This window comes from Coregonus clupeaformis, chromosome 1 (assembly GCF_020615455.1).
Source record: "Coregonus clupeaformis isolate EN_2021a chromosome 1, ASM2061545v1, whole genome shotgun sequence".
NCBI classification, from domain to species: domain Eukaryota; kingdom Metazoa; phylum Chordata; class Actinopteri; order Salmoniformes; family Salmonidae; genus Coregonus; species Coregonus clupeaformis.
The window spans coordinates 93,494,333-93,510,364 of record NC_059192.1 but is presented as its reverse complement, the minus strand read 5'-3'; the positions used below and the strand labels follow the sequence as shown (position 1 = coordinate 93,510,364).

The following is a 16,032-nucleotide window of genomic DNA, read 5'->3' as shown; positions in this document are numbered from 1 at the left end:
TATTCTGTTCTTCTGAAATAGACTACATTTTCTTCATATCATGTTTCTTTAGACCTGTCTAAAATAAATAATGGATTTATTGGGATGGTGTAGGCTATATTAAATGGATTTATTACACTTTTTCAAAGCTTGTAGGCTATGCGTAGAAGCCAGGAGATGCTAAATGTGTTTAAGTTAATTAATGTAAATTTGCTTGACAATCACCGGCTGACAACATTTCCTGACCACCACAGCCCTAGTTGTGTGGGCCCCCCACCTCACGGAAAAACATTTTAGTGGCCCCCCTCTTTATGGCAGAGAGAAAATAATTTGTTTTAAAGTTCAATTCTTGCAATTCTACTCATTTTGCCATGTGGCATAGAGATTTATTTTGCAGTTTTACGTCACATTTCGGGCTTGAAATCTATATCCACAGTAAAACGAGTCCTATATCGACATAACCTGAAAGGCCACTCAGCAAGGAAGAAGCCACTGCTCCAAAACCGCCATTGTCCATTTGGAAGACCCATTTGCAACCAAGCCTTAACTTCCTGACTGATGTCTTGAGATGTTGCTTCAATATATCCACATAATTTTCCTTCCTCATGATGCCATCTATTTTGTGAAGTGCACCAGTCCCTCCTGCAGCAAAGCACCCACACAGCATGATGCTGCCACCCCCGTGGAGCAGTGGCTTCTTCCTTGCTGAGCGGCCTTTCAGGTTATGTCGATATAGGACTCATTTTACTGTGGATATAGATACTTTTGTACCTGTTTCCTCCAGCATCTTCACAAGGTCCTTTGCTGTTGTTCTGGGATTGATTTGCACTTTTCGCACCAAAGTACGTTCATCTCTAGGAGACAGAACGCGTCTCCTTCCTGAGCGGTATGACGGCTGCGTGGTCCCATGGTGTTTATACTTGCGTACTATTGTTTGTACAGATGAACGTGGTACCTTCAGGCGTTTGGAAATTGCTCCCAAGGATGAACCAGACTTGTGGAGGTCTACCATTTTTTTTCTGAGGTCTTGGCTGATTTCTTTTGATTTTCCCATGATGTCAAGCAAAGAGGCACTGAGTTTGAAGGTATGCCTTGAAATACATCCACAGGTAGACCTCCAATTGACTCAAATGATGTCAATTCGCCTATCAGAAGCTTCTAAAGCCATGACATCATTTTCGGGAATTTTCCAAGCTGTTTAAAGTCACAGTCAACTTAGTGTATGTAAACTTCTGACCCACTGGAATTTTGATACAGTGAATTATAAGTGAAATAATCTATCTGTAAACAATTGTTGGAAAAATTAGTTGTGTCATGCACAAAGTAGATCATAACCGACTTGCCAAAACTATAATTTGTTAACAAGAAATTTGTGGAGTGGGTGAAAAACGAGTTTTAATGACTCTAACCTAAGTGTATGTAAACTTCCGACTTCAACTGTAGGCCATAGAAAAGACTGCCTGGGACATAGAGGAGAGGAGAGAGCTAGCTAGGAATACAGTATAAGTATAGGGAAGACATATAACTTGTACAGATGTAGGAGCTTAATTTGAGCCAATTTGCTATAGCAGGGAAATAACAGTAATTATTATGTTGATTATAATTCATGGACATTTTTGTAGGGGTTGATACACATTTCATAAGGGAAAACCAAGTCTGAACTTTCAAAGTGAAATTACAAACTTCAGAAGCCTTTTCAAACCTAAAATACACTACAAGTTTTAAATGTCCTGCATTGCAGGAATGTTCTCCTTCAACAGGCTGATCAAATTAAGATCCTACATCTGTAGGGAGTCATATCCCAAACATACCAAGACGATCACCTCTCCTGCCCTTTTGCTTGGCTGTATAAAGAGAAAGCGTACTATTTAAAATCTTTAAAATATACTTTGAGTGTTTGTTCTAGCCTGCCTAGAGTGCCAGGTGGGCAGGGTTTATAGTTTTAGGACGATTATATTGGTCCATTAAGCCAGGCATGCTCAATCAAGCCCAGATGGAGTATTTTAAATTATTTTAAATAGTATTTGTACCCAGTTCTGGAACAGACCCAGTCTACATCCCAAATGGCACCCAATTCCCTATATAGTGCACTACCTTTGACCAGGGAGAATAGGATGCCATTTGGGATGCAGACCGAGTCAGAGTGGCATGAACACTGGTGATGAGTGGAATCAGCTACAGTAACATCAGTGTGGCACAGCAGCAAACTCTCCACTTGTTAAAGTAATGTGAGGAACGATTTACTACGATCCAGAGACACACTTTAAGCACAGCGGACGGCAGTAGGCCCTGCTTGCATTTGTGGCGAAGCAGGAACACACGAGACAACGTGTGTGCTTAATGCCAACAGCATGTGTGGAGGGAAGGGAAGGGGTGAGAGGGGAAGCAAGGGGAGACGGGGGAGACTGTAGGGGGTTCCAGGGGGAGACTCGGGGGAGGTAGAGGAGGGGGAGACCCAGGGAGGCCCTGGCAGCAGCTGAACTTGATACATTTGAACCTTGTTTCCCCGGAGAGTCTGGAGTGTTTGGAACCTTAGCACGGAACCCCCAGAACACCACAACACTTTCAAACAGCACTAACATTCCACACTCTCCTCTCTAGTGACAAATCTAAACCACAGAGAGAGATAATCAGTTACATACATACACACACACACACCAAACACACACGCACACACATACACACCACACACACACCATATAAATCCATGGCTGAGAGTTATGAGTGCAAGCTACAAATGATGATCAACAGAATATTGTGAGAATATAAGTGAATGAATTTCATATCCTACTTTCTGGTAAGTATTAAATTATTAATAACAACAAGATAACTAATGTAAAGCATACTGTGTCCATAATAAGGATATAGGTTATAGGTTGAGAGCTTTTGTGAAAGAGCACAGTTAGAAAGATATGGCATATAGAAGCAAACCGGATGGACATCATGAAAATGATCTGAGAGGTTGAGGGTAGAGGAAGTTCAGGAGTAAAAACAAACAAAATAGAATTATTGTAAAATTGACTGTGTCCATAAAATGTATATAGTATGTACAGTGGGGAAAAATAGTATTTAGTCAGCCACCAATTGTGCAAGTTCTCCCACTTAAAAAGATGAGAGAGGCCTGTAATGTTCATCATAGGTACACGTCAACTATGACAGACAAATTGAGCAAAAAAATCCAGAAAATCACATTGTAGGATTTTTAATGAATTTATTTGCAAATTATGGTGGAAAATAAGTATTTGGTCACCTACAAACAAGCAAGATTTCTGGCTCTCACAGACCTGTAACTTCTTATTTAAGATGCTCCTCTGTCCGCCACTCGTTACCTGTATTAATGGCACCTGTTTGAACTTGTTATCAGTATAAAAGACACCTGTCCACAACCTCAAACAGTCACACTCCAAACTCCACTATGGCCAAGACCAAAGAGCTGTCAAAGGACACCAGAAACAAAATTGTAGACCTGCACCAGGCTGGGAAGACTGAATCTGCAATAGGTAAGCAGCTTGGTTTGAAGAAATCAACTGTGGGAGCAATTATTAGGAAATGGAAGACATACAAGACCACTGATAATCTCCCTCGATCTGGGGCTCCACGCAAGATCTCACCACGTGGGGTCAAAATGATCACAAGAACGGTGAGCAAAAATCCCAGAACCACACGGGGGGACCTAGTGAATGACCTGCAGAGAGCTGGGACCAAAGTAACAAAGCCTACCATCAGTAACACACTACGCCGCCAGGGACTCAAATCCTGCAGTGCCAGACGTGTCCCCCCTGCTTAAGCCAGTACATGTCCAGGCCCGTCTGAAGTTTGCTAGAATGCATTTGGATGATCCAGAAGAGGATTGGGAGAATGTCATATGGTCAGATGAAACCAAAATAGAACTTTTTGGTAAAAACTCAACTCGTTGTGTTTGGAGGACAAAGAATGCTGAGTTGCATCCAAAGAACACCATACCTACTGTGAAGCATGGGGGTGGAAACATCATGCTTTGGGGCTGTTTTTCTGCAAAGGGACCAGGACGACTGATCCGTGTAAAGGAAAGAATGAATGGGGCCATGTATCGTGAGATTTTGAGTGAAAACCTCCTTCCATCAGCAAGGGCATTGAAGATGAAACGTGGCTGGGTCTTTCAGCATGACAATGATCCCAAACACACCGCCCGGGCAACGAAGGAGTGGCTTCGTAAGAAGCATTTCAAGGTCCTGGAGTGGCCTAGCCAGTCTCCAGATCTCAACCCCATAGAAAATCTTTGGAGGGAGTTGAAAGTCCGTGTTGCCCAGCGACAGCCCCAAAACATCACTGCTCTAGAGGAGATCTGCATGGAGGAATGGGCCAAAATACCAGCAACAGTGTGTGAAAACCTTGTGAAGACTTACAGAAAACGTTTGACCTGTGTCATTGCCAACAAAGGGTATATAACAAAGTATTGAGAAACTTTTGTTATTGACCAAATACTTATTTTCCACCATAATTTGCAAATAAATTCATAAAAAATCCTACAATGTGATTTTCTGGATTTTTTTGCTCATTTTGTCTGTCATAGTTGACGTGTACCTATGATGAAAATTACAGGCCTCTCTCATCTTTTTAAGTGGGAGAACTTGCACAATTGGTGGCTGACTAAATACATTTTTTCCCCACTGTATAAGCTGGAAGTAGAGGCCTAAACGTTGTTGTTCACTAGTTTACTCCAATTAGGGAAGGGGTGGTGGGGTTGAAAAGTATTAAAGAGAAATATATTTTTTTAAGGATATGTATATATATGTATTTATATGTATGTATATGTATATGTATATGTATATATATATATATATATATATATACATACATATACATATACATACATACACATTCATATACACATACATACATATAAATACATATACATACATGTATATATATACATATCCTTTTTTTAAATATATTTCCCTTTATTACTATATATATATATATATATATATTTGCGAGAAAAAAAAACATATGGGGGATTGGAAGTGATGCAGACAATTACAATCTATCTGCAATATTAAAGCTGATCTACCCCCCAAAAAAAAAAAAAAATATATATATTAAATTATTTCCCTCCTCTAAAGCTGTCCATAAAAAGTTGTATCTTGAAACGTTTTTAAAAGGAGCCCATATCCCATTACTGTCCCAGAAGCACAGTGCAGTGATGGTTTGTTGTGAGCCAACACTCAGCGAGGCCGCGGCACCACAGTCAGGATGACTTGATAGTTTAATGTCTATATATCAAGTCATGCCCTCACTACATCACAGCGCTATGTGACAGAATAGAGTGTAGTAGTGATAGATAGGCATGTGTTAAAGCAGAGGTTCATGTTGTAGCTTGTTCTCTTTGTGGTTATACGCCTTACTGAAACAACGGGTCAGTAGGTTTAGCCTAAACCCTCAGTCAGTCTGAAACAACAGGTCAGTAGGTTTAGCCTAAACCCTCAGTCAGTCTGAAACAACAGGTCAGTAGGTTTAGCCTAAACCCTCAGTCAGTCTGAAACAATAGGTCAGTAGGTTTAGCCTAAACCCTCAGTCAGTCTGAAACAACGGGTCAGTAGGTTTAGCCTAAACCCTTAGTCAATCTGAAACAACAGGTCAGTAGGTTTAGCCTAAACCCTCAGTCAATCTGAAACAACAGGTCAGTAGGTTTAGCCTAAACCCTCAGTCAATCTGAAACAACAGGTCAGTAGGTTTAGCCTAAACCCTCAGTCAGTCTGAAACAACAGGTCAGTAGGTTTAGCCTAAACCCTCAGTCAATCTGAAACAACAGGTCAGTAGGTTTAGCCTAAACCCTCAGTAAATCTGAAACAATAGGTCAGTAGCTGTAAACCCTCAGCAAATCTGAAACAACAGGTCAGTAGATGTAAACCCTCAGTAAATCTGAAACAACAGGTCAGTAGATGTAAACCCTCAGTAAATCTGAAACAACAGGTCAGTAGGTTTAGCCTAAACCCTCAGTCAGTCTGAAACAACAGGTCAGTAGGTTTAGCCTAAACCCTTAGTCAATCTGAAACAACAGGTCAGTAGATGTAAACCCTCAGTAAATCTGAAACAACAGGTCAGTAGCTGTAAACCCTCAGCAAATCTGAAACAACAGGTCAGTAGCTAGGTGTAAACCCTCTGTGAATCTGAAACAACAGGTCAGTAGATCAGGTCTTACCACATGCTGACTCTCCATGGCTCTCCCCGGACGTGTCTACAGGATCCAGCCAGCCCAGGTTCCAGCTCTGCCACGACAACATGGTGGGCTTCACACCTAACAGAGACACACAGGAGACAAACTATTTTTAAACACTAACTGTATGTTGTTCTTATCAAAGGAAGGCCCTAAAAACTGTCAGACACCAGCCACCTAAGTCATAGACTGGTCTCTCTGCTACCGAACGCCAAGCGATACCAATGGACCAAGTCTGGAACCAACAACACCCTGAAAAGCTTCTACCCCCAAGCCATAAGACTGCTAAATAGTTAACTAAATAGCTACCGGGACTATCTGCATTGACCCTTTCTGGACTAACTCTTTTGACTCATCACATTCACTGCTGCTACTGTTTATTATCTATCCTGTTGCGTAGTCACTTTACCACTATCTATATGTACATATCTACCTCAATTACATCGTACCCTTGCACATGGACTCGGTACTGGTATCCTGTGTATATATCAAGTTATCGTTACTCATTGTGTATTTATTCCTCGTGTTATAATATTTTTCTAAAATGTTTATATTGTTCTCTCTGCATTGTTGAGAAGGGCCCGTAAGCAAGCATTTCACTGTTAGTCTACACCTGTTGTTTACCAAGCATGTGACAAATACATTTTGATTTGATCTTTGTTGTTCTTTGTCATTTAGAGTATGTCATTTTGTTGTTTAGAAAGTCTGTAATGCATTGAGATGTTTAACTGTACTTTAAATACAGCGTGATGTGGTTGCATGCGATGATCACCAGACCCAAACACTAACACTAACCTGATACCCAGAGGGAGATGAGGTCAGTCAGGTCTGTCTTGAAGTCATTGCCTAGACGTTCCATGGACTCAGGGAACGCTCTGTAGAACGCTCCGTAGACCGCCTGGGCCAGGCAGTCTGCATACACCTGGAACACACACAGGCTTTACTGTAACTGCTGGATTTGTCTTGTCTTGCACAAACACTCACACTTTTCTTCAAGTAAGTTACTAGCACTGATTTTGCAGATAGCAGCAACTTTTTGAAGAAGGTTCTACAAAGATTGTGATAGCTGAATGTGCTGAATGTAAATCCCTCTGGATAACAGTGTTTGTTAAATATAAGTACCTTAAAGAGCTTGTCCTTCAGGTCCATCTGAACAGTCATCAGCAGAGAGACAAAGGCTCCAGAGATACGATCAAACAACTGGCTCTCCTCCTCCACGTTAGGCTGGGAGGGTATTGACACACAGTTCCACACTGTAAGGTACTGCAGGCTACCTAACCTGACAGCATCCAACAACTACTGTACAGTCAGAACATATTCTAAAATAAGTGTTCGCACAGAGCCCTACATTTCATCCTTTACTCAACTTTATCAAGACCAATTACGTACAATATTTTGATATTTCACGTTATATTGTGCATACGTGCGTAAGACTGCCTCTGCTTAATACTGAGTATATCATAACTTAGTTGTGGAATCTGGCAGAAACCGTCAGATAAGATAATTTTCACTGCATGCTTTTCCTCTAAATCACATTCATCTATAAATACTGTATTACCAGTGATGGATGTACTGTACTGTCTCCCCCATCATCTGCCTCATATTACTACGGATATGTATCATAGTTACATGTTTTTAGGTAGCATTGTGCGTTGATACAGTGCATCACAAAGGTTGGAGTGAAGTCACCTTAAATCTGTGGAGGAAGAACCACCAGAATGTGTCTTTGAGAACAGCCACGGACAGATCACACAGAAAGAACGGCCTCCAGATCTTCAGGAAGCCTGGCTGCAGTAAAGAATCATACACACACATGCACACACACACACAGCAGGATTAATGATGATTAGCCTAACCCCAATGAGATGGAATTGTCCTGTTATGTACACAGCAATTAAATGGTAATTGCAAAGTGGTAATTACATAAGAATTGCATAAGAATTATGCTTTAGTATTTTGATAACTCATTGAAACAGGCACCATGTCCTTACCTGTTGGTAGGTAGTTAACAATTGTGTTGGTAAATACCAGCTGACACTGGAGTGTTAAATAAAGCATTACAGATAACTAGCTAATCTCTAATCTACTTCTCATTGAATACCAATCCACCCTGCCATTAAAGACTGGCACACAGCAGCATAGCTACAGTACATATGTGAGAGATTAATCATGTGTGTTTGGAATGCAGTCGAATCCGATCGCATGCACCGAGAGCGGGAGACGGCCACATTCAATACACATGTGCTTGACGTGCATGCAAAGTTTGCATGCGATCCCTTTCTCTTTTTCCTAAAAGCTGTGACCGCTCAGGTATCTGTGAAACCTGACATAACATAACAAGTCTGCTCTCCATCACCCGGACCGACCACATCTGGCTTTCAGCGAGATGGATGGATATTAGTGTTTCTGGTCATAAATAAGACCTAGCCCAGCGCTGGTTTACTCTGCATTTCATTTGTCTCTCTGTTTCTGTATACTGTATAGTGCACTACTTTTGACCAGAACCCTATGGGAAACTCTATGGGCCCTGATTAAAAGTAGTGCACTATATAGGGAATAGGGTACCATTTGGGATGCAGCCTGAGACTGTTAATACTACAGGACTTTAATAGGAGCCTGGCTACTCCTTGGATTAACATGATTGGTTGCAGAGCTGCCACAGTATTCCCCTGTGATGAGAGAGAGCAGAACACTGGCCACACCACACACACGCACACACACACACACTGACACACACAGAGTAGATATGAGATTGCAGGTACGTACATTGAAGCCTTGGGCCTCTGAGACGCTGTCCAAATGTTGTAAGGCATCAGGATGTCCTGGGATGTCAGTATACACGACTGCATCAAACCCTGGGTAGTCATAGTCCTGGAGAAACACAACTCATTAGTCTAACTAAGTAAACACCAGAGAGATAATGCCCTCATGGTGTAAAGAGCCATAAACAGACAAGACAACAGACTCACCTTGATGTCCAAGCTCCATGACACTGCCTCACTCTGTCAATGTTGTTGTAAATCAGAATCATCCTATATAAATTATACAATCTAATACAAATAACTATAACTGCTCCTCTGCAATTTCACTGTCTGAAAATCATTACCTGTTCTTTCATGATTCGATGTGCTCTTTCCACATACATTGTATCTGAGAAAGAAACATTGAGATAATGGCAACGTTATCACCACTTCACAGCAGCCCTGTTTCGTTGAGACTGGGTTCGAAATGCACAATTTGGCCTGATGGTGAATTTGAGAGCTGTGGGTAGTGTAGCTACTTACATTTATTAACGTCATCAAACACTGACTCCGCATTCTTGTTTTTGCTCTGTTCTTGTGAGATTATGGATGCATGTAGTTTTATTTTGGAATATAGCTCCTCTATGCTCTTGGAGAAGGACATGGCGACGTCCACTGGGAATGGCACATTTACTTTAAAGTAGTCATATATCTGTATGGGATGACTGTAATGTTTGAAGTGTGATGATATCTCTATATTCTCCTCAAACGCAACGGGCCAGTCAACCTACAGAAAATGTTGAGAGACCGTTTCAGTATCATGATGTAGGCCTATTTGTTATATGTGAGTATTTATGTTGATTATTATCATGTTGTTATCCATCTCAAATACCTATACAATTAACACGTTAATGCATTCTTACAGCTTAACACATGGTAGAAAACAACATTGCCTACACTATGTAATCTTGCTTGGACTGTGCTAGGAACTACTTGTTAACGTTAGCAAACGTTAAAACAACACATTGGCAGCAGTATCTAATAAATAACCATTGTTTATAAGGCTTTTCTTACCAGTCCCTGATTCCGAACAAACTTTTCAAACGTGCTCAGGATTTCTTCACCGTCCTCCAGGTCTTGTTGTTTAGCCATGTTTTGTCTCTCGTACCCTCCAAAGATGCTCAGCCCTTTGATCCTGACTGTCAAAATAATACACGTGTTCCGTTGCTAGGTAACAGCTATCATCAACATGCGCCCCGGTAACTTCTTCCGGTTAACACTTCCGGCGTAGAAAGAGTCCATGCTTGCTCTGCTTCAGAAAACATCGACAATTGCTCTAAATCAACTGGATAAAGTCACATTTTAAACAGGTAACGTTAATGAAATGTGCTTTCTGTCTTCCACTGTTAGATAAAAGCATTAATTGTATCGCTATATGAACGTGTTTATAGCCTCAAGCTACAAGCTAATTTAGCTAGTTATCGTTAGCTGCAACAAGATTCTAGCTAATTAGCTTGTAAGCTTGCACCACAGATAGCACAATGGGTTAGTTATAAAACTCTTTGCTTGCACACTTCAGTGCTGACATTACCGTTCTCCTAGCAACATGATATTATACTGGCAGTCCCCCTGCAAAGACATGCTAAACTTTGGTAATATACATTTTTTTTAGCACTCTAGTGCAGTACAACCAAAGATGTTTATAACTAAACCAAGATAGACCACAGCCTGTCGTTTCTAATGGGAACTAATGAGTAATAGTGGGCAGAACAAACAAGGAGGTGGGCAGAGCCAAACACGAGCTAGCGAGATCCTATTTGCCCGTTCTAGCCACATCTGCATATTTCCGTTAGGGAACGCCTACTGTGTGCAAAAAACTGAAATCGCCTTTGCACGCCTAAATAACGCGATTTTTTACAACTTTGACAAAGGTTAAAGTCTACAAAACGCAGTCCACTCTGTTCATAACAGATTCTAGTTTTGGGAACAGAAAACCGTACTGAGATCAAATGTTTCATCAATGAGAAAATGGCCGAAATCCATCTTCTCCAACAGCCGGCTACTCGGCTTTCTCTCATAGCCTGCTGCTCAGTGTCGCACAGGCTGCTGCTGGCTTTTCACTCCGCCCACTCTATAGGTCCCAATGCAATACACTGTAATAGACTGTACATGGGATACATATTGGCTTGTAGAGATAATATTTCGACCAGTCTCAGCTAAAGTGGGTTGGGAAATACTCAGTAGTCATTGTACTCATTGTCTTTTGTTTGGAGTGCTCCATGTGAGCAATGAGCATGGGTGTTGTTAATGTTGAGGGAGCACGCGCGCCTGAGCACGCATAGAAGTAGCCTACTTGTCCTGCTACGGGCAAATGTAAGAAAATGCCCATTAAATCACCACGTCCACCACTAAAAAGCTGAGCTTCTCAGTCATTTTTTCTTCACCTCACACAGTAAGTCAACAAAGTATTATTATATATTTTTTTTCATCCATTGCGAATGATAGCCTAATAGTTCCTCACAGTAGGCCTATTTGAAAACAATTTCCAACAATCTCCCCCTCGATAATCACCAAGCCTCGGTGTGAAACAGCAAAATATCACAATCTGATGATTCCATATATTCAGTGGAAAAGTCATAAAATACCTTTCCCTTGCTCAAAAACACGGGAAACTCTGAGGGCCCGTAATAGACTCGTTGATCGTTGCAAGTTCGCTAGAGACAGCTTCCGGCCGGTTCCAGTTGATTGATTTGATACAATGTTGCACTTCACTAGTGATAGCTCAAGCCAAGACAGATAGAAAGGGAGGGAGACAGGCAGAGTATAGAGATGAATGTGAAAGAACCGGAATTTTCAGCTGTATATTTTATACTGTTTTTATTTGTCGGCTTTATGTATTTTTTATCGGCATAAAAAAAAATTGCGTCCAAAAACCGGAAATTACCAGCTAACGCAAACCCTGGTAGAGACCCTACTGAGTATTTCCCAACCCACTTTAGCTGAGACAACTTTTCTACCTTTCTCTCTACAAGCCAATATGTTTCCCATGTACAGTCTATTACAGTATATTGCATTGGGCATTCAAGATGGGACTGAGAACGAAGTGCTGCTGGGTATGTAGGACACAGTCCCACTCCAAACTAACCATATTTGGTCAGTAGAGAAACTACTGAGTATTTCCCACCCCACTTTAGCTGAGATGGGTAGAAAAGTTCTCTCTCTATAGACCAATATTCTCAACATACAAGTGTCAACATTGTATTTTTTAATTATTGGTATTAATCATGTATTTAAAACCTTTTTTCCCCTTTTTTTAAATATATATATATAAATTACTCATTGCATTTTCTTGTCACAATAGAAGTGGCCATTGATTTAAAATTCTATATCTTTTGAGTTATCGTGTCTCCTGAGTGGCGCAGTGGTCTAAGGCACTGCATCGCAGTGCTAGCTGTGCCACTAGAGATCCTGGTTCGAATCCAGGCTCTGTCGCAGCCGGCCGCGACCGGGAGACTCATGGGCGGCGCACAATTGGCCTAGCGTTGTCCAGGGTAGGGGAGGGAATGGCCGGCAGGGATGTAGCTCAGTTGATAGAGCATGGCGTTTGCAACGCCAGGGTTGTGGGTTCGATTCCCACGGGGGACCAGTATGAAAAAAATATATAAAATATGTATTCACTAACTGTAAGTCGCTCTGGATAAGAGCGTCTGCTAAATGACTAAAATGTAAAATGTAAAATGTTATCCACGTTGCAGTGTTTTGAAATGCAGGCTTTTTTTTTTTTTTTTGGGGGGGGGGTTCTCATTACCATACGAAAGTGATGTCATTGTTTGTGCTGCTGGCAGAATACTAATAGTGCTGACCGCTTTCCAGACATCATTTGACTATAGCACACATACATAACGTATTTGTTGTTATTTGCTTAGTAGCGAGTCAGCTACCGAGCTAACTGGTATAACTACGTCCCAGGCTGTGCACCTGATTCTCCAGTTTGATGGTTTGTTTGTTGTCAGTCAGCAGGATGTCCAGTTCGGACGTGTCCTCCTCTCCCAAATCAACACAGGCTAAAACCCAACATCCTGACAACAACTCCAAACCAGTAACCAAACAGAACCCTGTCCCTGCCTCCCCTCCCCTCCGTGGTCTGAAGCTGGCCCCCCACAGGGTGCTGGAGCAGGCACAGCAGAGGGGCAGGCTGAAGTGTTCTAGCTGCGGAGGCTCCCGGATGTTCTTCTGCTACACCTGCTGTTCTTTAGTGGGCGTCAGCCAGCAGGAAATCCCCTCCGTCAAGGTCAGGAAAAGATCTGGGTCTCGGTTCACCTTATTGGTACTATTATGCACAACACAACACAGGCTTGTAGTGGTTTAATCTGATTGGTCTTATTAAAGCACTAGCCTGCAGAGATGGGTGTCAGAGATAGTAGTACTACTTACGGTGCCTCACACACAAGATTGAAGTGTTCTTCGGTTCTGGTGCAGATGCAGGCTTTTGTTACAGCCCAGCATGAAAGAACACATCTGATTCAAGTAATTATCAAGCTTATGGTGTAGGTATAGATACACGTTTTAGACACAATTCACAGTACATGTGTTGACTGTTTGTATTGTTAATAGCTGAACTGTAATTGATGAACATGGTTGGTCACACTGTAAAGTTCCTCTAACTATGTAATTGATGAACATGGTTGGTCACACTGTAAAGTTCCTCTAACTGTGTAATTGATGAACATGGTTGGTCACACTGTAAAGTTCCTCTAACTGTTGTGTTTGCAGCTCCCTATAAAGATTGACATCATCAAGCATCCCAGTGAGGTTGATGGGAAGAGCACAGCCATACACGCCAAGATCCTCGCTCCTGATGATGTCACCATCTACACCTACCCCTGCATACCTGAGTATGAAGATGAAACAGACAAAGTTAGTCAGCTTTCCTCATCTTCATATGAACAAATATACAGAGAACAACTTGAGCCTTTGATAAACAGTTTGTCTACCATATCATATACATACAAATGAATGTCATTCTAACGTAACCTGATTAGATAACATTAATACCATTTGTATTATGTTGACTTGAAATTACAAGTATTATGTGCGTGTTCGTGTGTGTGCGTGCATGTTTAGGTAGTGCTGGTGTTCCCTGGTCCTGGATCAGTCTCGGTGGAGGAGATGTCACAGAGATTACAGAACCTGGCTGACATGAAGTCAGCTGCCTCCCCAGAGAAGGAACCTTCCCCGAAGAGGCCCAGAGCCGAGGAGGCGCCAGGGGCCACACAGCAGGCTGAGGGACAGACATCAGGGGCCACGCACACAGAAGAGAGGGGAGGGGAAGCAGGGTTAGAGGGCCAAACTGAGACACCAGGGGCCTGTCCCCTCCAGAGAGTGGTGTTCATCGACAGCACATGGAACCAGACCAACAGAATCATCACAGATGAGAGACTACAGGGTAATTATGATAGATATAGCATTGATGTAGCTTAAAGTGCTGTACATTATATGAGGGGGAACTACTTTGTTATTACCTAGTTATAGCCTACAACTAAAGCCCAGAGTTTTTACTGGTCGGGTCACAACGTGAACAGTAAAAACTCCTGGCCCTGCTAATGACTGTTCCTCTCTCTGTCCCTGCAGCGTTGCTCCGTGTGGAGCTAAAGCCCTGCTAATGACTGATGGACTGTTCCTCTCTCTGTCCCTGCAGCGTTGCTCCGTGTGGAGCTAAAGCCCTGCTAATGACTGTTCCTCTCTCTGTCCCTGCAGCGTTGCTCCGTGTGGAGCTAAAGCCCTGCTAATGACTGTTCCTCTCTCTGTCCCTGCAGCGTTGCTCCGTGTGGAGCTAAAGCCCTGCTAATGACTGTTCCTCTCTCTGTCCCTGCAGCGTTGCTCCGTGTGGAGCTAAAGCCCTGCTAATGACTGTTCCTCTCTCTGTCCCTGCAGCGTTGCTCCGTGTGGAGCTAAAGCCCTGCTAATGGCTGATGGACTGTTCCTCTCTCTGTCCCTGCAGCGTTGCTCCGTGTGGAGCTGAAGCCCTGCTAATGGCTGATGGACTGTTCCTCTCTCTGTCCCTGCAGCGTTGCTCCGTGTGGAGCTAAAGCCCTGCTAATGGCTGATGGACTGTTCCTCTCTCTGTCCCTGCAGCGTTGCTCCGTGTGGAGCTAAAGCCCTGCTAATGACTGATGGACTGTTCCTCTCTCTGTCCCTGCAGCGTTGCTCCGTGTGGAGCTGAAGACCAGGAAGACATGTTTCTGGCGCCATCAGAAGGGTTCTCCAGACACCTACCTGGCAACCATAGAGGCTGTCTACTACTTCCTCAAGGACTACCAGGAGTTGTGTCTGAGACAGGAGTACACAGGACAGTACGACAACCTGATGTATTTCTACTGTTACCTACACACACTGATCAACAATGCTAAGACAACCGCTGGGAGATGCTGAGACTGCAGGGAGGAGAGAGAGACAGAGAGAGGCCAAAACTACCGCAGGAAGACGGTGAGACTGGAGACAAGAACCTACCTACACACAATCACCACCAAGGCCAAAAAATATATAATCGCTGACAACCTTTTTATGAGAGTAAAGTAGGTCAGATAAAATGTCACAACAGGCCTGATGTAAACTTTCCAAATGTCGACAAAACAATACTCTAGACAAGGTGGGGTCTTTTTGTGTCGGTAAAATGTATTATGCGAGAAATGGCGGTGGAAACGCTTTTAGGCGCAAATATTGTGATATGTCGATATGCATTTTATTAGGCTACAGGTTAAATATGTTATGAACTTCACAGGGTGGTGAAAGTGCAAGGTGATGAGCTTGATGCTTCTTTCCAATAAATATTGGGGGTCGTATTCTGGTGATGATCGATGCTTTGCTGCCGTTTGACAAATAAAAAATAATCTCGCTCTTTCGTCCATAATAATCTCATCACGTAGGCTATACCCACACTGTATCTGCGAGTGCCAGCTGTTGGCTAGAGCGCACATGCCAAGACCAGAGTGGAACCATTTGCTATATAACGCAACATTTGTTGGGACGAAACCATTAGAGTTAAAAAAATTTTGATGGAAACCCATTACATTTTTTACAGTAATTTTTATGTGCACTACATCACACAGACTTTTC

At 42.4% G+C, this 16,032-nt stretch overlaps 2 protein-coding genes across 5 annotated transcripts in view; one reads left to right on the top strand and one right to left on the bottom strand.

Moving 5' to 3' along the window:
* The window catches only part of LOC121579785 (protein FAM227B-like), a 62,386-nt gene extending 50,214 nt beyond the window's left edge, over positions 1–12,172 (bottom strand). Inside the window, exons 1-10 of one of the 3 annotated variants that reach the window (XM_041894685.2) lie at positions 11,562–12,172; positions 9,991–10,115; positions 9,460–9,703; positions 9,282–9,325; positions 9,145–9,177; positions 8,942–9,046; positions 7,865–7,963; positions 7,298–7,399; positions 6,971–7,097; positions 6,161–6,256 (exon numbers count right to left, since the gene is read on the bottom strand). In XM_041894685.2, the coding sequence (XP_041750619.2) occupies positions 6,161–6,256; positions 6,971–7,097; positions 7,298–7,399; positions 7,865–7,963; positions 8,942–9,046; positions 9,145–9,177; positions 9,282–9,325; positions 9,460–9,703; positions 9,991–10,068 (928 nt within the window). In that variant the 5' untranslated portion in view covers positions 10,069–10,115; positions 11,562–12,172. Of the gene's footprint in view, positions 1–6,160; positions 6,257–6,970; positions 7,098–7,297; positions 7,400–7,864; positions 7,964–8,941; positions 9,047–9,144; positions 9,178–9,281; positions 9,326–9,459; positions 9,704–9,990; positions 10,116–11,561 lie in introns of those variants that run through there. The other 2 variants (XM_041894693.2, XM_045223506.1) reach the window with 2 other exon arrangements.
* On the top strand, positions 10,198–15,857 carry dtwd1 (DTW domain containing 1). Of its 2 annotated transcripts, none has more exons than XM_041894672.2 (5): positions 10,198–10,286; positions 12,930–13,207; positions 13,690–13,833; positions 14,041–14,362; positions 15,119–15,857. In XM_041894672.2, exons 2-5 carry the CDS (start codon positions 12,938–12,940, stop codon positions 15,346–15,348), a joined length of 966 nt encoding a protein of 321 aa, XP_041750606.2. In that variant the 5' UTR covers positions 10,198–10,286; positions 12,930–12,937; the 3' UTR covers positions 15,349–15,857. The 2 variants fall into 2 exon arrangements, with proteins under 2 accessions (XP_041750606.2, XP_045079445.1); XM_045223510.1 differs by having other exon boundaries at positions 10,199–10,286; positions 12,934–13,207.
* Positions 15,858–16,032: the final 175 nt, after the last annotated feature.

What these genes read in the sequence shown, in the direction of transcription:
- dtwd1 (XM_041894672.2), top strand. Translation starts at nt 12,938, where the DNA reads ATGTCCAGTTCGGACGTGTCCTCCTCTCCCAAATCAACACAGGCTAAA. An exon ending in AGGAAATCCCCTCCGTCAAG is followed by an intron (nt 13,208 to 13,689) that starts GTCAGGAAAAGA and finishes TTGTGTTTGCAG; the next exon opens with CTCCCTATAAAGATTGACAT. An exon ending in CACAGATGAGAGACTACAGG is followed by an intron (nt 14,363 to 15,118) that starts GTAATTATGATA and finishes CTGTCCCTGCAG; the next exon opens with CGTTGCTCCGTGTGGAGCTG.